Source organism: Vulpes lagopus, chromosome 4, assembly GCF_018345385.1.
Source record: "Vulpes lagopus strain Blue_001 chromosome 4, ASM1834538v1, whole genome shotgun sequence".
Taxonomy (NCBI): Eukaryota; Metazoa; Chordata; class Mammalia; order Carnivora; family Canidae; genus Vulpes; species Vulpes lagopus.
The window spans coordinates 4,985,288-5,008,140 of NC_054827.1; the positions used below are offsets into that span (position 1 = coordinate 4,985,288).

At 43.2% G+C, this 22,853-nt stretch overlaps 1 protein-coding gene across 1 annotated transcript in view; it reads left to right on the plus strand.

The window, feature by feature from the left end:
• The window catches only part of CSMD1 (CUB and Sushi multiple domains 1), a 1,877,909-nt gene that overhangs the window by 1,748,164 nt on the left and 106,892 nt on the right, over positions 1–22,853 (plus strand). Inside the window, exon 49 of the mRNA XM_041753151.1 lies at positions 3,692–3,880. Coding sequence (XP_041609085.1) covers positions 3,692–3,880 — 189 coding nt within the window. The remainder of the gene's footprint in view (positions 1–3,691; positions 3,881–22,853) is intronic.

Below are 22,853 nucleotides of genomic sequence, written 5' to 3' on the forward strand. Positions count from 1 at the left end.
AATTTATGTCCAATGTGCAAAACTGGACATTGCAGGGGAAATCACGGTGAACCTAATTCATCTCCTCCTATCTGCAGCAAATAAGCTAGTAGCCTGGTGATATGATTATACCTTGAATTTTAATTCATTAGAGAACAAGAATATTCTCTTTGTTAAACTGTGTTGGGAGAGTAGGAAATTGGAGAATTTCAGAGACGGCTATAAATTTTTGTTTTGTCAGTGGATGCATCTATCTTTTAACAGATTTTCATTTAAAATCCAGTGATTCCGTGACCTCTGCTAGGAGTTCATCACCAGTGGTTTTAGTGCAGTGATTAAATGAACACGCCTCTGTTATATAGCAGTGTGGGCAAGGGGGCTCGAGCCTGTAATATGACCACACGTTGTATCTTACACCCCTGCTTGACCCACATGTATGAAATACTGGTCATCCGGACATAGGATTGATATAATTGATGAACATGATTTGAAGCTGAAAGCAAAAAAACACAAAGCAAGTGCTGTCCAAAGCTGATTCTAGACGATGCAGTACAGGTGAACGCAGAGTTAGTAACGGTCCTTCGATACTAAATGAAGTGTGTGAGCTTCACTGGGACAGTGAAAGCTATAGATTGGTCACATATACATCCAGAAATTCCAGAATCTCTAACTGGCCCAGTCTTCTCCCAGAGTGGACGCCTCCCTGCTTTCCCAAGACACAACCGGCAGAGTTGGAGGACTGAGCGTTGGTCCTCTTATTCCTTACCATGGCCAGCAAACCTGTCTAGGTGGGGCCGCATGCTCTAACCTTTCCCTTTTGTTCTCAGACCTCTAGTTCACCCCCTGGCCTCCTCCATATCTCATTCTAGGTGAGTTAGGAGGGAAAACGTGTCTTAAAACCCTGGTGGTAGAAAAAGACTAGTAAATAGGAGAGAAAATGGACAGTTACCAGACTCAACAGGGTGAGACAATCCTGCACATTGTATCCCTTAACAGATCAAACTATGACAAAAATCCCAAGTGGGACAGCCCGGGTGGCTCAGTGGTTTAGCGCCACCTTCACCCAGGGCGTGTTCCCAGGATCTAGGATCAAGTCCCACGCCAGGTTCCCTGCACGGAGCCTGCTTCTCCCTATGCCTGTGTCTCTGCCTCTGTCTCTGTGTAACTCTCATGAATAAATAAATAAAATCTAAAAAACAACAACAACAACAACAACCCAGGTGATGTGGAATGAATTATGTGGTCTCTCTGTGTCCCTCCGGGGCCGTTACAGGTTTAATCTTCTCTCTACCTTTAGAGCAAGATCTACAGCCTACTCCTTCCTATAAATTATCTTTTTGTTTTGTTTTAACAGTTGGTAGCCAAGATGCTTGAGTATACTCATTCCTTCCCTAAAATAAATATTTTCGCTCATTCAAAACTTACAAAATTTGGCTAGAACAAGGACATAGAAGACGGCACAGCTGATGGGGCAGGGAATTGGAAGTTTCTCATAATGATAGTGAATTTTAACTTAATAAAAATCAGTCCTTTAAAAAAGAATTGCAGTGGTATTTCAGAAGATCACCCAGCTGCGAATATTCTCTGAGGATGCTCCTCGCAGGAGCATGGTTGACAGCCAAGGCCACACACATAGACTTTGCTTCTGGGCAATGCTATGATATGGAACTTTCAAAAAGTTTCTTCTGAACTTATTTCTAAGGAGAAGTTCAACATTAAGCATTTAGACCTGTACGTGTGCTCTTTGTATACGGACCCCCGTGGGGAAGCAGCACACTTAAAACTCCTCTTCCAAAAGGAAACACACAATTCTGGTACTTCACAACTTCCTTTATTGTTTTAATTCATCTAAAAGGAGTTTGTAGGACTGTTTGCTGCAATGAGACTGTAAGAATAAAATGTGTTTCTTTCTCTAAATGTGCAAATAACATGCAGAGCCTTTAGCCATCGGAACGTTGTGTGCTGTGTACGTAGGACTGTGTTATTTTTAACAAATGCCCACCTTCAATTTTAAAAAGTTCCTACAGAGACAATGATTAAAGCTATTGTGCGATTTTTATTGACCTGGAGTGGTGCATTTTCTTCAGATCTTATTCTAGTCCCGTATGTTAAAAAGAAGCTACATATCTTACATCACTGTGCAATTCACAGACCCACTTAGCAACAGTGGAAGGAAAAAGTTAATGGCTTTAATCACAAAATGTTGTAATCTTCTATTTTCTCCATTTTAATAATACTTTCCCTTTACAGTATTGAGAATTGTTTTGTTTCAAATAAGTCCCCAGATCTGTACCTCCACCATTTCTTATTCTGGTGGCCAATCCGCTTATTTAAGTGGGTAAGCCTTACGGGGCTGAGTGAAGGAGTTCACTCTGATGTTTCCATGTATTCTCTTATAATATTTTAGTCGGAAAGTTGAGATCTGCCTTCACATCAAGTAATAATTGTAATTTAACCTTCAAGAGGCACCCGGGTGGCTCAGTTGGTGAAGCATCTGCCATTGGCTCAGGTCATGATCCCGGGGTCCTGGGACCCAGCCCCATGTCAGCTCCCTGCTCAGCGGGGTGTCTGCTTCTCCTTCTTTGCCTTCTCCTCGCCCTCCCCCTGCTTGTGCTCTCTCTCTGTGTCAAAAAATAATAATAAAATAAAATCTTAAAAATGAATAAACTTCAAAATAAGAGATTAGAACTTGGCTCCAGACTCTTGGGATGCTTTATGGGTTTGTTGGGTTTTGTTTTTGTTTTTACTTTAATTTTTTCAGAGCAGTTTTAAGTTCACAATAAAAGTGAGGAAAAGATACAGAGAGTTCTCCTGTGTCCTCTGCCCCACCCCATGCACAGCCTCCCCTACTATTAGCATCCCCACCACGTGGTGCATTTGTTATAATTGGTGAACCTACATGGACATGCCATCATCACGCAGCACCTGTGGCTTACATCAGGGTCATTGGGGTTGTACATTCCGTGGTTTGCACAAATGTGTGATGACACGTATCCATCATTATCGTATCACGGAGCGGTGCCCCTGCCCCAAGTACCCCCTGTGCTCTACCTGCTTGTCCCCTTTGACCCTGGGCAACCACTGATATTTTTAGCATCTGTATAGTTTTGCCTTTTCCAGAATGCCATATGATTAGAACCATACAGTCTGTAGCCTTTGCAGAACAACTACTTTCACTTAGTAACATGCATTTAAGGTTCCACCATTTCTTTTCATGGCTTGAAGGCTCAATTCTTTTTGATGCTGAAAAATATTCCACCTTCTGGGTGGACCTTTGTTTATTTCTCCTTCACCTACTGGAGGGCATCTTGATTGCTGCCATGCTGGAGCAATTATGAATAGAGCCGCTGTGCATGTGCAAGGTTTTTGTTTTTTCCCCTTGTGGACATTTTTAGGGCCTTTGAGCAAATACCAAGGAGTGTGACTGCTGGATCGTAGGGTGGGAGCATGTTTAGTTTTATAAGAAACGGCCACAGTCTTCCAACGTGGCTGCACCATTTTGCATTCTCACCAGCAATGAGCGAGAGTGCCCCTGGCTCCAGTTCCTTGCCAGCCTTCGGTCTTTGGGGATGCTTTTTAGAACAGGTTTACATATTGGTGCTGATTCCACACAATTTAAATAAGAAAGATACTCTGTTTATATCACTCTGACCGAGGGACCTGCGACAGTCTCTGTTTATTGATTCGTGTCTGTATGTCTTTGTGCCCATAGCTCCTTACTGCAGCTTGACCCACACCCCGAAGAATGGTGGTATTTTAAATAGGACCACCGGAGCAGTCGGAAGTAAAGTGCATTACTTTTGCAAGCCTGGATATCGAATGATTGGCTCCAGCAACGCAACGTGTAGACGGAGCCCAGGCGGCATATACCAATGGGATTCTCTTGCCCCACTCTGTCAGGGTAAGAAACGTGCTATTTCATCCCCAAACTTGAATTAAATTTGTTGTTCTTAATTTAGTCACATATTGAGAATTACTGAAGTGGTGGCGATGGGTAAAAGGTAAGGAAAAATTTAATGTGGGTTTATAAAAGTACAAATTAAACTTTCCACTGGCCATGCAAACATTTCTGACATTTACACTAGGCTTGATTTAGCTTTATAGCCTGAATTCAGGTGATGGTTGGACATTCACTAGATGCTGGGTAGAATTATGCTAATATTTCCTTGTATTGCATTTTGAAGTAAAAAATATGTTATTCGATTTAGAGTCAAAAGAATTTTTCTTGACAGTTGTATTAATTAAAAAATCAATTTACTAAAACCCCCTTTTTAAAATTTAGATTAAAAACTCATTCTTTGAGCCATCTGCTACATATTTCATGTTCTTTGGGTCATTTAAATCTAGGGCTCGTTAAAGTTGATTTCAATATTTCATACTTTTTTTGCTATTTTTATCTGTCATATGCATAAGAATCAAATTTTCAAATAAGGCATTTTAATTTTAATTGAAGGCTTTGGAGTCATGAAATTTTCATAGTTTTGTCTTATCGGGATTTATATTCATAATAAAATATATTGGTCTTTGAAAGCTAATTATGATTTATGAATGGACCCTCATATTGGCTTCCTTTTTTCCTCTTTTTTCATAGATATTAGGTTTTCTGGTACTGCTCTCTGAGACAATAATGGATATTTATCACACTAACTATATGTCTTTAGCCACAAGAAGTTAATCAGATGCTTAGCTTGCATTATTTATGTTCTAGCTTTCAGAAGTTCTTCTTAAATATAAGACAAACACAAAGATCCAGTAGCTTCTTTCATTAGGGATGGTGATTCTGCTCTGTAAAAGAAGAGGACTTTCTCTTTCTAAAGAAGAAGCGATTCTCATTTTCTTTCCGTGTCCTGTTACTCTGTCAAGGTCATAGACTCTTTGCTCAGAGAGCAGCCCTGGGGGCCGTGTGTCCCTCGCCCTGGGGACAGAGTGCCAATGGCAGTTAACCATGATGAGACCCCAAGCTGGACGGGGGACCGGGGCGGGGGCCAGGGGGCACATTGGTAGATGTTCCCAGAATCAGGACCTCTAGAACCTGAGTCACAAAGTAGGACCCAGGTGGGAGATGCTCTCAAAACAGAGGGCACTGAGGGCACAGGGGGAGACTCTGCAGGAGCCACAACCCACCGTCTGCCCGGGCTTCTTCCGGCTCAGGGGCGAGCTCTGAGGGGAAAGGCCTTGCTCTTTCCAGGGATGGCTGAAAGGCAGAAGACAGGGTCTGCAGGGTGTTTTTCGGATCCGTGTGACTCTCTCCTGCTCCCGTCTCCTCCGTTAGCAGGACTGTCTAAGGCTGAACTAAGTGACCCAGAAACAGGGCACCAGACACCAGGTCCTCCGGGAGCATGTGAGGTTTGGTCGAGGGATCCTAGTGGCGCAGATGCTTGGGTCTCTCCTTTGAGCAAGGCCAAGGAGCAGCAACACTGTGGGCGTGCGTGTTAGAGTCACACAGCACACTTGGCAGAGGGGGATTAGAATATCTGCCTTCAGATTTCTTCTGGGAGCTACGCGGCCTACGTGACTGCATTCTCAAATCATAAGGTGCTTCCAAAATGCCATCTTCCTCGAACAAACCCACAGTTTTCAACATGTTAACTATTCTGATAACCAGGCAGGCCATAGGATTGTGTTCTTTCTTCATAAACTACAACTTCTAAAGCCTGGAGGGCACTTAGGAATCATCTAGTTCAATTTACTTGTTTTCAAGTATCTGGAACTGAAGCACGTGAAAGTTAAAGTGACTTGTTGTACAAATGCTGACCTAGAATCCAGATCTTTGGCCTGCACTTCAGTGTTTGAATCAAATCGTTTTCTGCCAAAAGGAATTCTACTCGTAAAAATAACTTGGAGCCACCAATCCTGGAGGTAATCTGTATTTTCGGTATTTAAATTCATTTACTGTGGAAAAGTCTCTTATCTTTCGGTTGTAGGTATTTGTAATTTGTATAAAATAGCATTTTAGTTATAATAATTCACAAAACATCATGTGTGAGACCGTAACATTTAAATTTTTTTAAAAAATGGTAGAAAATCATTTAAACCATGTGGCACAATTACATAAGCATTTTTGTCATTTAAAAATAAAATCAGGGATCCCTGGGGGGCTCAGCAGTTGAGCATCTGCCTTCAGCCCAGGGCCTGATCCTGGAAACCCGGGATCGAGTCCCACGTTGGGCTCCCTGCATGGAGCCTGCGTCTGCCTCTGCCTGTGTCTCTGCCTCTCTCTCTGTGTCTCTCATGAATACATAAATAAAAACTTAAAAAAAATTAAATATAAAAAATAAAAATCAAATCTTTAAAAATAAATAGTAGAAGGGATCACACTTCTACTACATGGCGGCCACTGAGAAAGGATCATGCAATTTTAAATAGAGGAAGCTATATGATAAATATTGACACTTTATACCCTAATGGTCTTCTACTCGTGATTTAAGTGTCATTAGAGTTGATTCAGGGGAATTAATATGAGATATAAATGTGTAATTGGTACAATATTTAATGAGGGGAATTGATGCGTTCAGCATGAATTATTTGCTTCTGTTTGTCGCTTACAGAACATGAAATCTTTCCATGACATAAATACCTTGCTTATAGGAAGCCATTGGCCTCCTTCGATATAATCAGGTGGAGGCTTTGTGGATTGATAGTTCCTTTCATAAATCAAATAATCTACTCTGTGTCCTATACCAGGCTAGGAGGGTTCTCCTGTCAACTCATAAATGTGTTGAGTGTTTGTTTGTGCTCGGCTGTAAGGAAGCAAAATGAATGAGACCTGTTTCCTCTCTTCAAGGGAATCATCGCCTAACCATGAAAAAGATGTATAAATTATGGCAATTAGCATCACGGATATCATTAATTAAATAACACCTTCCTCCAAGTGCATGTAGAACTCTTTGTAGATGAATGCCTCTATAAAAACAGGATCAGAGAAAACTTACCAAAAATTATCAGATCAAATAGATTTTTTAGGCTAAATGTGAAAATATTCAAAAATAAGGCCAGATTATCCTGTATTTATTGTGATTTCCCTTTAGTTCTAAAATACAAATATTAAGAGAAATCTATTTTCTACTTGGTTGATGGTATCTTTATAATTTAAATTTACAATGGGAGATATATTCTATTTAGAGAAATGTCCAGTTTCAGTTTTAAGATAACCGAGGATAATTTTAAGTTTTTTAAAAAACTATAATTGTCATCCAAAGAGAGTTAACATATAGAGATGGATTATCACCAGCCAAAGATCCCTGAATTGTTGGCAGTTCATAATTGTAGATCATGAAATTAAAGATTGGGTGAGCTCTTTCTTTAAAATGCTCTGAATTCTATAAAGGAAAACGACTTGCAGTAGTGGCTCAATACAGATAACATGACACTGTTCCCAGTCTAGCCAGCACACAAGTCTTTCAGGATTTTATTATTTTTTTCCCCCAAGGTAACATATTTACATTAGAAAACTGAGGAATGAGCATTTCTGTGCAGCACTTTCATCTGGATAAAGGTGCAACTTTCTACCTCCCAAACCTATGGAACTTTCAAACACACTGTTACGAATCGACATAGGCATAAGCTCCGTGTTTATGGAGAGCGGGTGTGCTGTACGAGTCTTGACCTGTCTTCACGTAGAGGCAAAGCGACAGCAATCGAGACTGTGTTTGTAGACCAGGGACATAGTTCTGGGTGTAAAACCCAATGCAGGTGTCAAGGACCATACACCTACTTTGATTTCAACCCAAATGTACCTCTGAGTCCGGCACGGCAGGTACCAAGACACACTCCCAATCCTCACGTCTCTGGAGGGCCAGTGGGGGAGGCTTAGAGGCCAGTGAGTCCAACTGAGTGTGACATTCGGTGAGAGTAGATGCACACTGAGCAGAAGCAGCAGAGAAGGTCAGGGCCACCCGGACACGCAGGCTGGAATTTTCAGGGAGAGGAAGGAGTGATGAGAAATGGAGTGGGAGCAGCAGCCAGGAGGCCCCATGCAAGACCCTCACTGCAGGATGTGGCCTCCCCGTCCTCTCGTGGTTGATGCCAGTGTCCGGGAGAGCACGGGCTCTGATTGTGCCTTACGTGGTGGAACCGCAGCTCTTAGCCTGGCATGACGGCTGTGGGAGCGAGGCTTGTTGGGAGTACAGGGGTACTTAGACGTGTGGCAGTGTGTGCGGGAGCAGCGTAGAGTGCTTGAAAATACAGCGGACATGGGTTTGGAGAAAAGAGAAATGGAACCCATCTGGGAAATAGCATTAACAGGCCCTCGTGATCGCATGTGCACAGGGTTTCAGAGAGTGGGGTCAGGGATGACTTGCATTTTGGTTTCTCTTGCAGGCCGATGATAGTATGGCTCTCTGGGGTGGGGTGGGGGGGGTGGGGGGGGCAGGGACCCCCAGGGCCACTCTGACGTCCTGCTTCCAGATTGCTAGGCCAGCTGTGTCCAGTGGACACTGGTGCTCAGAGAAGGCAGGTCTCACGCTCAGCAGGAAGGGTGAAGGGCGCCGCTGTTGAGTCAGTTCAAGAAAATTGGGTACAAGGTCTTTGTTTATCATGAGAGGAGATAGATGTAGGCTCTGTAAGGACCAAATCAAATGAATAATGTCATGATTGGACAATGTGTGTGAAATTTATAAATTTCACGGCTAAGTAGCTCCACCATAGCACAGGGAGTGTCTGAGACATTTGACAGCAGAGCACATTCGGTCCAAAGCAGCCAATAAATCCTACCGTCTGTCCTCTCGAAGGTCTTGGGGATAATTGGGAATCTCATTACTGATGCAAGTGTTGAAATATTTTAAGACTTTGTCCAAACTCAGAGATCACTGTAGTTATTGTAATTATTTTTACTTGGAAATAGAGGATGTGACAACTGGAATAAGTGAATGAGTGAATAAATAAATAAATAAATAAATAAATAAATAAATAAGCAGACTTCTCTGGGTGGCCTGGCAGCCTAATCCTTAATATTTATTTAATGTATATTTAATATTTCTTCATATCGTGTATGATTTCAATGATCCTTCCCGAGCTGTGATTGTAAGTTCTCTCAACAATTTGAACACGGCTCGCTCCTTTTAATCACACAGAAGAACAAATACAATTTATATCTTTTCTAACTTCTTCGGGACATTGGTTTCTTCTTTTTATAAAATTGTCTATATGTTTTTTTTTTAATTTTTTATTTATTTATAATAGTTACAGAGAGAGAGAGACAGAGAGGCAGAGACACAGGCAGAGGGAGAAGCAGGCTCCATGCACCTGGAGCCTGACGTCGGACTCGATCCCGGGTCTCCAGGGTCGCGCCATGGGCCAAAGGCAGGTGCTAAACCGCTGTGCCACCCAGGGATCCCATACTTTGATATGTTTACTAAAAATATAACACTTGCCTTTTAATAAATAAGCAAGGTCGAAGCCTGGGGTGCTGAGGTCATTTGCCTTCTAGGTCCCCGGGACACCCAGCCTGACACCCTGTCCCTTATGGCATTTGGTAAATATTTTGAAGGCAAAAACTCCATAAATCGAAGAATTTATAAGATAGGTATTTGAGAATGATTTACCCCTTCCTTTAAAGACGATCATCATCATTTGCCAGAATCTGTTTCATTTTCTCTTGTTTTCATTGACTTTTCGCCAGTGGCACGTGAGAAGCACAGAATTTTAGAGAAAAGCGGTCCCTTGTGGTCCCGCATCCCTCTAGACCTGTTTCAGGCCATGCGGAGCGGGCGTTTCGATGCCTAGTTCTCAGGACTGCGGGGAGGATTGAAGAAACAACTTACAGAAACCTTGGGCTCTTACCGTGAACCCTCGTGCTTACTGTTAGGTGCGGAGGAGGGTTCGAGAGACGTCCCCCCAATGTACCAGGAAGCTGCAGCTCGCAGGAGGCAGGGCCAGTGTCACAACCCCCGGCCACCGGAGCAAGGCTCCTTCCAAGAAACAGGGTGGCTTGTAATCGGCGGTCAGAGAATTCAGGGCAGGACGAGACAGACAGGAGGGCTCACCTGTGAGCGGAAAGATGTAGGAGGCGAGATGTAGTTATCGGTTTCAGAGGACTTCTGGCTGTTTTTCTCACTTTGCTTGACCTTTTAAATTATTTTTCTCAGAAATCTGCATTGGTTCATATCCTCCCCGATAAAGCCAGGCGTATCTTCTGTCCTTCAGGCTTCATTTCCTGCCTTAAAGCAAGAAACTCTGCCGAGCAGCTGTTCCCATTATCGATACGCTGATCTCATTCATCTTCAAGAGAAGCCTGAATTAGAACTGAAATTTTCTGTATTATCTCACAGACCCAGGTAAACCGGTGCATCGCCCGTGCACCGCTGACCGGCTCCCCAGGTTAAACAGGAGACCGCTCCCAGAAACTATTTTTTGTTTTGATTTTTTTACATGATGATAATAAGGTAATGTTTCTAGAAATTTAATATTTTTATTTTTTTTGAAATTTAATGTTTTTAAAATACCCAATCACATGTTACATTCTATAAGAAAACAAGTATTACCTATAAGTATGTATATATATATGCATATAGAAAATATAAATTCACGAATACATAAATAATTATGCATATAATTAACAAATGTACATAATATACATATTAATACATATGTATATACGTAATAAATGTGTGTGTGTGTGTGTGTGTGTATATATATATATATATATATATATATATATATACACATATATATATTGGGTTACAGTCCTCTGCAAGCTACATTCCAGGTTCTCAGGTTATGAATCCACATAGTTCCTATAAGCCAAAATCTGCCAAACCCAGACATTTACCTCTGATCTCTTTATGGGATTTGAATGATTGGATTTTGGCATTTCAGCCAATCTCCAAACTTAGGTGTGGACCCCACCTGTCCCCAACATCCGACCCAGGCGACGCTGAGCAGGAAATTTGGTTTCACGGAGGTTTTGCTTCCTCGTGCTGACGCGGGGACAAGAATCCTCCCCTACCGTGTCCCGTGAAGGAGTGAGTGAAAAATAGGACACCAAAGCTTGACCACAGAGCGGGGACCCGGGGGGCACCCGACGGAAAAGCAAGTCTTACACGACATGAACCTGTTTCCACCGCGAGCGTGTTCGGTGAGCACCCGTCCACCTGCTTTCAAGCAGAGACTTTAGGAATCTCTAATTAAAGTGAGTAACATCGAAGTAACCAAGCTGGGGGGCCGATTTCCCTTATTTTTCATGATACTCGGAATGAGGCAGCAGCAAACTGTCCTGGATAAGGCCAGGTAATAAAAATAGTTCAGTCTTCGTGAGTCATTTCTAGATTCACATTTTCTCCAGTTTTACATTGTTTTACGAGCCTTTCAGTTGAGCCACTCTTAGTTGGTGAGCCCGGCGGTTCTGACCCTGGGGTCGTGGCCTGCTGACCTCTGACCTGGGTGATGTGCCCAGAGCAGACCAGAATGCAGATTGCAATCCAGCCAGGACCAGTCAGCTTCTGGTTTGCAAGTGGTATCACAGGCATTCTGGGGACGACACATGCCTTTCCCGGAGCTCGTTGATTCCCCGGACGCAGACTGCGTTTCTGTGCCCACGGCAGGCGCGGGCTGCGCATCACAGAGCTCCGCGCTCTCTGTGCGCGTCTGGCCGTGGTGAAGATAGAGAAGTGGCGGGTGCTCTCGTGTCATAGCAGCTGTTGGACGAGACTTTGGCCTTCCTGGGCCAGGAACTCAGGAACTACAAAATATCCCCGCGGTCGTGCGTCCTACGAGAACCCAGCATCCTGTGCCTAAGGCACCGGGTCGAGGTCAGGCGGGTGTCTTGCAACCAGGGGGGACCTCCTGGGGTGCAGTTCTTGTGCTTCACACGGGGAAACGATTGTGACCTGGAGTATGTGACCAGAAACCAGCCGACGGGGCCATGTGTGTCCCCTGCCCACCGGGAGCGTCGGGACGGGGAGGCGGGCACCACTGGCACAGCGGGCAGCACCCCCAGAACCCAGCAGGGGACACTGCTCCTCAGTCAGTTATAGGCAAGGAGGAGCCAGGACCCCATAGTGCCTTGTGGGGTGACCTCCAAGGGCCGCCTGGTCTCCGTGAAAGAGCCGGGTGGCCAGCCATCCCGCCGGATCGATGGGTGCTTGGAGCCCCAGAGCGCAGCTCCCTGCGGCTGCGGGTGGGGGCGGGCCCGGGGTCGGCGAGTCGTGGGGGTGGGCACAGGCCCGGGCCTGCCTCTGGGCCCCTCCTTGCCGCCGGGCCTCACGGACACTGGGCCTCAGCACCTGCCCTCTGCTGTGTCCGGGCATCCAGCGGCTGCTTCTCTGAGACCACTGCTTCCGACCTCCGAGGCTCCCGGGAGCCGCCCACAGCCCTTGCTAAATAAGGAGACCCTGGGGCGCCCAGGGGCTCCGTGGTTGGGCACCTGCCTCCGGCCCAGGGCCCCGGGATCGAGTCCCACGTCCGGCTCCCCGCAGGGAGCCTGCTTCCCTCTCGGCCTGGGCCTCTGCCTCTGTCTCTGGGTCTCTCATGAATAAATAAAGTCTTGAAAAGAAGGAGACCCTAACTCGCCGCCTCCCAGGTCCCAGTCTCCGGTTCTGGGCCGGCAGGTCCTGCAGAGTCTGGAACCCGTGGTTAAGGAACATGCTGGACAACCTCGATGCAGCAATCTAGGGAATGCGTGTTAAGAATCTCCTTTCCGAAAGACAGAGGTGTCTTATATCGGCATCCCCAGCATTTTGCACAGCCCCCCGACCACAATTGTCATTGATATCACCTTGTCAGTAAATAAGTACGGTCCCCCCACCTCATGGATTGCCTTCCTTAATAAGGTCTGTGTCAGTTGCTGGAGAGGAACAGCTGAGTGAGGCCCCTGGTAGTGCGGTCTCCAGCTTTCATATATGGGACGATTATCGGAGCAGCTTCTGCAACTGGGAGCATCCCCGGGCCTCGGGCACGGTGCACAGAGCTCCTAGTGCCCCGTGGCCAGGTGTGTGACGCTGGACAGTGGGACGCGGGGTCTTCTTATCGCTACGGGCTACCATGGCCCGCGGTGTGCCCCCCACCAAAAAAATAAAAAATAAAAAAAAAAACCAAAAAGATGCTTCGGAGCCCAGTCCCCAGCCCTTATGACGTGACCGTATTTGGATAGAGGGTGTTTGCTGAAGCAAGTGAGTTGCGACATGGTGGTTAGGGTGGACTCTGAATGCAACATGACCGCGGTCCCTTAAGAAGAGGAAATTGGGGGATCCCTGGGTGGCGCAGCGGTTTGGCACCTGCCTTTGGCCCAGGGCGCGATCCTGGAGACCCGGGATCGAATCCCACATTAGGCTCCCGGTGCATGGAGCCTGCTTCTCCCTCCGCCTGTGTCTCTGCCTCTCTCTCTCTCTGTGACTATCATAAATAAATAAAAAATTAAAAAAAAAATTAAAAAAAAAAAAAAAGAAGAGGAAATTGGGACAGAGGGAAGCCCACACGGAGAGGACACAGGCTGCCGGTGGCCCTGTACTAGGCACGGGGACGGGCCCACAACACCTGTTTCCTCATGCTTCCCAGCAGGAGCCAGGCCTTCCAACAGCCGGATAGTGCGTGTCCGTTGTGGAAGGCCCCGCGTGGGGCACGCTCGCGGGGCAGCCTGAAGAGACGCTCCGGAGGTCACCTCCCTCCACCACGTGTCACCCCTGCCCTCTTCTTCAGCCCGGGCTCCTCAGGCATTGGCGCCTCCCACCCTCCAAGTCTTTCCAGGGACCGAATCCTGCCAAGTCCACCCTCTGCCTTCTATTTCTTTTAATAACAATAAAAAAAAAAAAAGCCTAGAAAGTAACAGCTCTTTGGAAACGTGGGCCCACCCGGGTAATTCTGTGCATTGAAACTGGAGCTCCTCAGGGCTTCACCAGCGTGCAGATAGAAGGTCAGGTTCTTGGCAGCCTTTCTCCGCCACATCTGCCTTTCTGATCCCAATCAAAACTAGGACACTGTTAGAAAGAGACCCACAGATGAAACATTTGAGGTTATTCCAATAGTTTTTCAATTTGGCCTGAAAATTTCTGGGCACACGTAAGTAAGTGTCCACCCCAGGAACTGCATTCTTCAAACGCGTTTTGGCCGCAGCGAAGGTTTGCTGAGTGAACTAACTTTCTCTAGCCCACGTTAATGCATTTTCCTTTAAAATAATGCATTCTTGGCATATGAATTTATCCTGTGATTGATTTTTTAATGTTAAAGAGCTCATTCTTAGCCTTCCCTTCTTAGGCAGTTAAAATTAACTGTCAAATCTCCTTTGTTGATTTTAGTGCAGGGTGTTTGTTTTGTGGATTAGTTTGATATATACCCTGGTTCCATATTCCTCATTGGGTCAGACTAATAGAGAACGTTATTAAATTGGACTCTTCCATGGAAAAGCTTAGAAGCAAACCGTCTCACCTCTACTTATGACAGCTTGGGTCTGCAGGGACAAACTCCAGAAAGATCGATCTTGGTTCTGCAGATGTGGAATGGGGATGGAGTGGTCTTTGATGCCCTGGGACTTTGACTCTGAAGTCCACTCGTGTTCTTGACTCTGCTGCTACGTATCACTGGTGATTTTCTTTTAAAAATAATTTATAAGAGCACTGGCCATCGAACACATCATCTTGAGAATAATTACTCTGCCAATTTAACAGGCTAGTAGCTCACACAATGGCATTTTGTTTGCTGGAAGAGTTACTTCCAAACTTCATGAGAAGGAAAACAATGGAGGTCCGATGAGAGCGAAACTGGAACCCACGATCTTGTGCCTATGGTGCTCTATTTTGAGTTAGATGCTGCCTCTATAATAGAGCACATTTGACAGCCAGTTATAAATATAAGAAATAACACATTTGCAATGAACTCCATGCGAGAGAGTTCAGATGGAGTGTCTCCACTGAGGTCGTTTTGATGTCATCTGCATCTGTGCCCTCAAAGCCATTGACAGATGGTGGTGCATGAACATTCATTTTCCAGGAAGATGTAGCTCCTCAAACAGGGAGTGGGTATTGTGGGTTTTTCTTTTTAATTTCTAAATTCGGATTTTTTGAGAGAAAATGCCATCTCACGTTGAAGATTATTGTTGTGCATATGGCCTGAACTTTTATTTTGAGAAATGAATTAGTAATATATTTTAATGAACTTCAAACAGGAAATTGCATACATACACACATGGATTTGTATAGACGAGCACTGTTGATCATCAGTGGGAGTCACACCACGATGGTCTGTTCTGTAGCTTCCGCGATGTCAATAGTGGGGATATTCTGTAATGAATCCTACAAGTCTTAAAGAGACTGTAAAAGTCTTACGGCTTGATAAGAAGCAAATAAGCATGATGTTAGGCAGCAAAGTGAGAGATTTTTTTTTAAGTTAATGGCATAAAGTAATGGGAAAGTGATTTTCAAACTATGAAAAGCTGGAGACATTAGTGACACAGGCCATGAGAGTTTTTTCCTGGAAAGAAATATTGGGGAAAAGGAAGTCACAAAATATTTTATGTTATTTATCACAGTGAAAAAGGCCATTGCAATGGAAGTTGAAAGAGAATAAACTTCAGTGAGACATTGGGCACTGTGGGCTGATTTGACCCCTCACTCCCCTCACTGACTGACCTTTGGGAAAATCATTATGGTTTTTGGACATCAATGTCCTCACTTAAAATGCAGATAATAATATGGCCACAAGTTCTTAGTCTGAAGATTCAATGAGATGGTTTAGGTAGAGCTTAAACCTATGGAATGAAAGAGGAAAGCTATAGAGAAAGATATAAAATATGATCAAACATTGACTTTTCATATAAGATCTTATAATTATCAAAACAGAATATTTACTGTAGTGTTTGTTGTATGACATATTTATTGACCTAACATAATTATAATGTAATACTAATTGAAGAATGTTGTTTGACATTATTACATTAATATTATCAAAGTGAGCATGTGAACTCATTCTCCTCGCTATAGTAATATTATATAATAAAATCTGTAATGTAACATTGCTATGGCATACGGTATACATATACATTACACATATAACTACAGTTATATTTATACATTTATAAATATACATTTATTTATACATATAAAAGAGGATATTTGAACTAATTTTAAAGTGATAGATTGAGATTTGAATTCTGATTCCCAATTTACTCTTAAAGATTTGTGTGAACTGTAAAAGCTTCGTGCCATGTCTCTGGACCTCAATTTTTCATTTGGAAAATAAGGATTGCTTCAGTGACCTACACCATCTCTTTCAACCTGAAAGATCAATGAGACCAAGAAGAAGCTCTAGTGACCTGTTATACACAACTAGGTTTGGAACAGGGGGTCATTGAAGTTAAAGATGAGGATTTGGGGATCACAGAGGCTGAAGGAATTGGGCAGAAATTCTCTCAACTAGCAGATGAGAGAAAACCAATAATCTCTCCCTTTCTATATGTGTTCCGGGAGGGGAAATACTGTTGCTGTACACCTTGTTTGCTGAGTGACTAGTCGATGCTTGAAGAGATCTTGTAGAGAAAGACAGAGCCCATTCGTTCCTCGGATGATTTGTATTGAGCTCCTTCTGTGCCAGGCACCCAGCTTACCATTGGACACATGGTGAGCAAGAGAGCAGAGATTGAAGGAGATGGGGTAAATTAGTTAAGCTCTGAAAAAACCTTTGTGGATTTTTGTTGGTTCATACCTCTCTGTTAATAACTAATGACACCCTCAAATCATCCCAAGTAGAACCTCCTCCTGAGGTTGACAACGGAAATTGAAAGTAATGATTTCACCTCAGCTGCAAGTGACTGGCTTTTCATTCCACATATTTGTAATGCCGGAGGCATTTGGGGGAAATAAATTTAAATGTGAGTTTCCAATTGGGCAGCTCATTTTCTGTTCTCTCTGGAGCCTCCATTACATGCAGTTATCAGAGTGGTAATATCGTCCTCTTTATCCTTGAAGCTGATGTCAAAGGGCTCTGCTGGAATTATGATCAGATTTCAGTCCATATGCAATCTACAGAACCATTTGACAGATATCGTTGTATCCTATTTTTGAAAAACTGATGATTATTGTCTTACTAAAGCTACTGTGTTCTTGGATATTTTCATTTGAACTTCTCCAGAAATTAGGACAAAAGAACAGGAGAGAACCATGATTAATCAAGGATTGGAGTGCCCCCAGAGTCTACTTTATTAATTTAGTTGATTCATTTATACCCCATCTACTTCCAGAATGACTTTACATTGGCTGCTTAGTTTGTTCAATTCCCTATGGAAAAGTCAGCAAAAAACAAATTTAAATTTTATATTTGTCACTGATTGATTATATCTTCCTGTGTGTCACCTCGTTCTCCCTCTGGCCAAGACTGAGCTTCCAGTGAACCACAAGACTGGATTGTCACGAAGTTGTTCATTTGATACATTCAAATTCCAATTCTTAATTAATTGCTAGGTTCTAAATATTAAGAAGCTTCATTTCATTACCTGTTGTAGTAGTGCCATTAGTGAAAATGAACTTTAAGCACCAAGAATTGTATAAGAGAGCTAGAACCAGAAGCCCTTAGAAAAAAGGCAGTTGTCCACAATCCAATGCATCTTTGCATTGCCTATGGGCAATTTTAGTAATCAGCCTTCAAGAATACAGTTAGAAAATCTGCATAATATTATTAAAATTTAATTTAAATTGCTGAGGAGTCATTTACCAATGTTCATATAGTTCATTTAGTGTTAGGAGAAACAATTTGGCCAGGTAGTAGGTGATAGCCTCTAAACACATAGAAACTATAATCTTTAATCATTTTCTTTCACAATGGTCCCTCAGACTCAAACTGTATTATGTCTATTGCTTTCCTAGTATTATCAAGGAATCTAGTTTATCAGCTTTATTAATACTTGTAATTTATTGATGAGTTTTAGTTCACTCCTAATTTTCTTTTCATATTTTGATGAAACCCTTATAGGATATTTTGTAGGCTGGCTGGCTGGCTATCTACCTACCTACCTACCTATGTATGTACCTATCTATCATCTTTCTCCATCTCTTTATTACTATCTATCTATCTATCTATCTTTCTTTCTTTCTTTTTCTTTTTTTTCCCCATGTAATGGCAGACACACTATTTGCTTGTTTTATGAACAGAATTTCTGAGTCTCTTACCTCTTTAGGGAAATTTGTGTAGCCCTAACCACATTCATTTATTGACTTTCTCACTAAATAAAAGGTTAGTGTAAGTCACTGGAGAATAAAAGCATGAGCAGACACCTATAGTAATATCTTTCAGCATGGATAGAGCAGTTTTGTTTTTAAGGTTTTGTTCTCATTTTTTTCCCTTCTACATGTTTACATCATGGTCATAAAAGAAAAAAAAAAAAGAGAAGAAGCTTTCTGGTCCTTGATTCTGAGACAAAGACCCTAATTTGTCTTGAGTGCCCACTTTATTGATCTTTCAAGTTAGTAGTTGCTTAAATTCATGTTGGATATTTCTAAGGAATTTTAATTATGTTTTCTTAAAGAACCAATAAAACTTTTCTTACAGAAATGTGGGATGGTTTTGAATTTCTAACTGTGGGAAAGTAAGTATGACTCTTATTCGGAGCACCCTCTTCCTGTAGCTCTGCCCTGACACTCCTAACAGCCTTCTTTATTTATATACCATGTTTATTTCTTCTTTATTTTCTGTGTTTTTATTTTTTTAATAAAATATAGCCAAAATTTCAGGTCAGTAGAACTTATTAGACCCATAGCATTAGTTCTGCTAGAAACGCATTTAATCATGTGCCATTCACTAGGCAACTTGGTCTCTCTTTGCTGCTCCATTTCCTCTCTTGTAAAGGAAAGAAGAGGACAACTGACCGGTGTTAGTTGGTTCGTGTGCAGCCATGCTTAATGTTCCCTAACTAACCTTACTGGGTGGCTAGGCAACCATAGGAGAGATTTTACTAGTCTTATTGGCAGGTGGTGAATCTCAGGCTAAAATAGGCAAAGTGGATTGTCCGTGATCAGAACCAGCATGTGTATCTGTGTTGATTAATGTTAAAACATGATCTTCTCATGACTTCCTCCCACTCACCAGACTAGACAAAGATGGCCCCAAAATACTGATTCCCATGAAGACCAGCCCTAAGTAAAGTGCACTTGGGACTTTCATGGGTTCCTTGCGTGAGTTCCTTTGATGCTGGATGCAGTGTTTGGTAAGATCTCTTGAAACGTGAGAGACTAAGTTCTGTGACTTTGCATATAACACATTCGAGTGGCGATTTCCCTTCCTTCAGCTTTCTCTCTCTAGGTACTTGCTTTTTATTGGTACTTTGTTTTATATTAATAAGAAATGACCTCCCTTTGGAGTTTTTTTTATGACATTCGCACCTGTGCCTTCCTACAACTTTCTGGAAGTGGATGAGCAGAAGTCAGCTACCCCCCTACAGCCTTGCATAAGCTTGGGTTTGCCCCAAGCCAGCCTTGCTTGCCAAGTCAGAGCCTTTCCTTGTAATTAGCCATTTATATGCAGACCTACTGGATCACCTTCCTTCTACAGGTTTTTTGTTTCCTTCGGATTAATGTTTTCTTTTTTTCTTCTTCCTTGGGCCATGAGGTGCTAAATACGTTCAAGAGGTTTAGAACAGCTCAAGATACTTCTTTACTGAATCCTGTTATCCTGCATTTTCCAGTTCAGAACTGCCTTTCTTTTTTTTTTTTTTAAACAGTGTCCATCTGTTTGCTTTTAAGGTCTGTAGACACAAGTCATTACTTCCCTCTGTCTGCCCTCATTCTCAGAAATGCGCTTCTTTGTCCCTCAAAACAAATAGAAGGATGTTTTTGATGCTAGTGTATACTCTATTTTGAGTGTCACCATGGCCCCTGTCCCCAGTGGATGGATGAAGACAGTATGACAGGTTAGATCCATGGCCTCCCAATCATTCTGGTCCTTTACCTACTGTCTTACCATTATTGCCTAGGTCAGCCTTCAGCACAGTGTCAGTAATATATTAGGTGCTGACTAAGCATCACGTGGGTACTGCTTAGTATCCAGTCATTCTAAGAAGTACTTGGGAAATCAGAGAAGGCAAAGAGAATTAAAATAATAATAATAGTGAAGGGTCCAGAAATATTACCATCAATGCTCAATTCAATGTGGCCTTTATATTTTCAGAATTATATTTTGAAAATGTATTTGTAAGCAGTTTAAGCATGTATTTATTCATTGCTGGTGGTCACACTTAGAAAATATGAATATGGTGAAATATAGCAGGTGCCACCTTGGTGACAATGGGACAGTGGCTGACAGACACACTTTGGCATCAGCTACTCTCAGATCCCTAGCCATTTGCTTGTTATCAGAATCTGGGCAATTTGTGTAACGTGTCCAATGCTTACTTCCCTTCGTGGTTGTAGTAGTCAGGGTCCCGTAGGGGAGCAGAACTCACAGAGTACACGTAGAGAACCTTCATGGGATTTACTAGAGCAATTAGTGTACATGATTACAGAGACCAAGAAGCCCAGGGTGTGCTGTCCGCACGTTGGAGAACCAGGAAAATCCATGGTGTGATTCATTACAAGTCCATAGGCCCCAAACCAGGGAAAACAGTGCAGGAGGGCAGGAGGGCAGTGGCGTGTAAGTCCTGGTCAGAATCCAAAGGCTGACAACCAGGCGAGCCCCTACCCGAGGGCCAGAGAAAACTGCCGTCTCAGCTTTAGCACAAGGAGCAAATTCACTCTTCCTCTGCCTTTTTGTTCTGTACAGGCCCTCGGGAGTGGGTGCTGCCCGGATTATACTAATAAAGGAGATGATGTTGTTTGAAATTAGAGACTTCCTAATGGCATCATCTGTCTCTACCACCACACTGTGCATATGGTCATCTACATCCTGTGCTCAGTGCTTTCTCTTTAAGATATTTTATTTATTTGAGAGAGAGAGAGAGAGAACAGGAGCCAGGAGAAGGGCAGGGGGAGAGGGAGAAGCAGACTCTGCTGAGCAGGGAGACTGACGCAGAACTCGATCCCAGGACCCTGAGACCCTGACCTGAGCCGAAGGAAGACGTTTCACAGAGTGATCCCCCCAGCCGCCCCCGTGCTCAGTGTTTTTAGCAGGTAGGTCTGGATCTGTCCTAGTTCTCGGGTCACTGGGGAGGCACTGATGGCCTGACCAGTGCTAACCGTCCGTCCGCACAGTCAGCCCAGTGCCACCTAATCTCTCCAGACGGGGGCAGACCAGGCCTGAGAGGTCGATGGCCACGTATTTCTTCGCTCCGCCTAATGAAAGGAAAACTGTCCGTCAATGCCTTTTGCGTTGTCAGTTGGCTCCACTCTAGAGTCAAGGAATGTTTTCCTCTATATTAAATCTGAAGGAATATTATTTTTATGGCAAAATAATAAAGTTGACCGTTTGCTTAGAGTTGAACACGTACCAGATGTTTCGCTCTGTGCGTTAGAACATCCGTTCTGCCAAGGTTATCCTTATGAGGAGATGCGATGATTCTTATTCTACAGATAAGGAATCCAAAGCTCCTACGAATCAGGTAGATTTTCTAAGTCATAAATCAACAGACTCAGACTTCCCGTCCCTGAATACATGTTCTTTCAAATATTCAATCCTTTTACCTATAATTTTTAAAGAGAAGTCACTGTGAAATCATCACACAAAGCTTTAATTCCACCTTGACATGTGCACTTGTGATAATGTGCCCACACCAATGCCCACAGTTGGTGCCAGGCGTGAAGCTCACATGACACAGCATACCTAGATTTGCTTTGGGTTTAAAAAAATATGCCCCCCGCCCCAACCTAGCAATGCTCAGTGTGCACTGAAAGGTTTTCCTGGACTGATTGCATGAAATAAAAGTTACCAGTAGAGGGGTGCCATCCTCTCCGTATGACTGCAGTGTGACAATTCTCAACACACCGAAAATGGTGGTGACATTTCATTTAGAAGATATTGACATTAAAAAAAAAAAGATATTGACAATAATGGTACATACTTTTCGATGCAAGAATTTTTTAAAAGGCTTTATTTATTTATTCACGAGAGACACAGGCAGAGGCAGAAGCAGGCTCCATGCAGGGAGCCCAATGCCGGACTTGATCCCAGGACCCCAGGGTCGCGCCCTGAGCCGAAGGCAGGCGCTCCACCGCTGAGCCACCCAGGTGTCCCTGATGCAAGAATTCTTGAACCATATTTTACTCCTTGTTAAATATTGTTTTAAATGTGAATTTATTTATTAATTTTGTGTAACACCTGTGTCACTACTCAAAATCACTGGTTATGTGGAGTTGATGGAGAAAGTTAGGATCCAATAAATCTGTTAACCAAACTCAAAATGCTGGTTCACCGGCTTGCAGCATCCATGCCTGTAAACTCATCGAGCCGAGGATGTGCTCTCCTCTCATCCATCAGCGGAGAGACTCAGGGATCCCTGACTGAATCCCACACCGTCCCTGGCAGGTGTGAGTCACGTGGGAAGTCCTGAAGAAATTGCTGGGGTAGTCAAGTGTTCATTACAAAGATACATTCCCGAGCAGAAATATCTACTCAAATGCCATTTTTTACTGGTGCTCCTCATCAAACCCGCCATGAAAAAGCCATGTGTTTGTTTGAATGATTATTGGAACATCCATAATTTGAAGATCCTGGCCAATCAAGAAACTTGATTTTACTCATGGGAAATCTAAAGAGATTCTTGACCATTTTGAGCTAGTGGAGACCTGGACCCCATGACAAGATCACAGAACTTTTAATGGCTATGCAGACATTTGACTGTGTTTTAAATTATTTATTAAACAAAATAATTTTGCGATGTTTAAAGTAGTGGAGTGTTAGGAGTCAGAGGGCATGTTGCTGCTCGACATCACATGGAGCACCCCGGGCAAATCCTAACTGTGCCTGTAAGAGGGAGGCAGAGACCTGCCTGTACTCTCCTGTCCTCTATTTCATGTTGTGGCCATTTG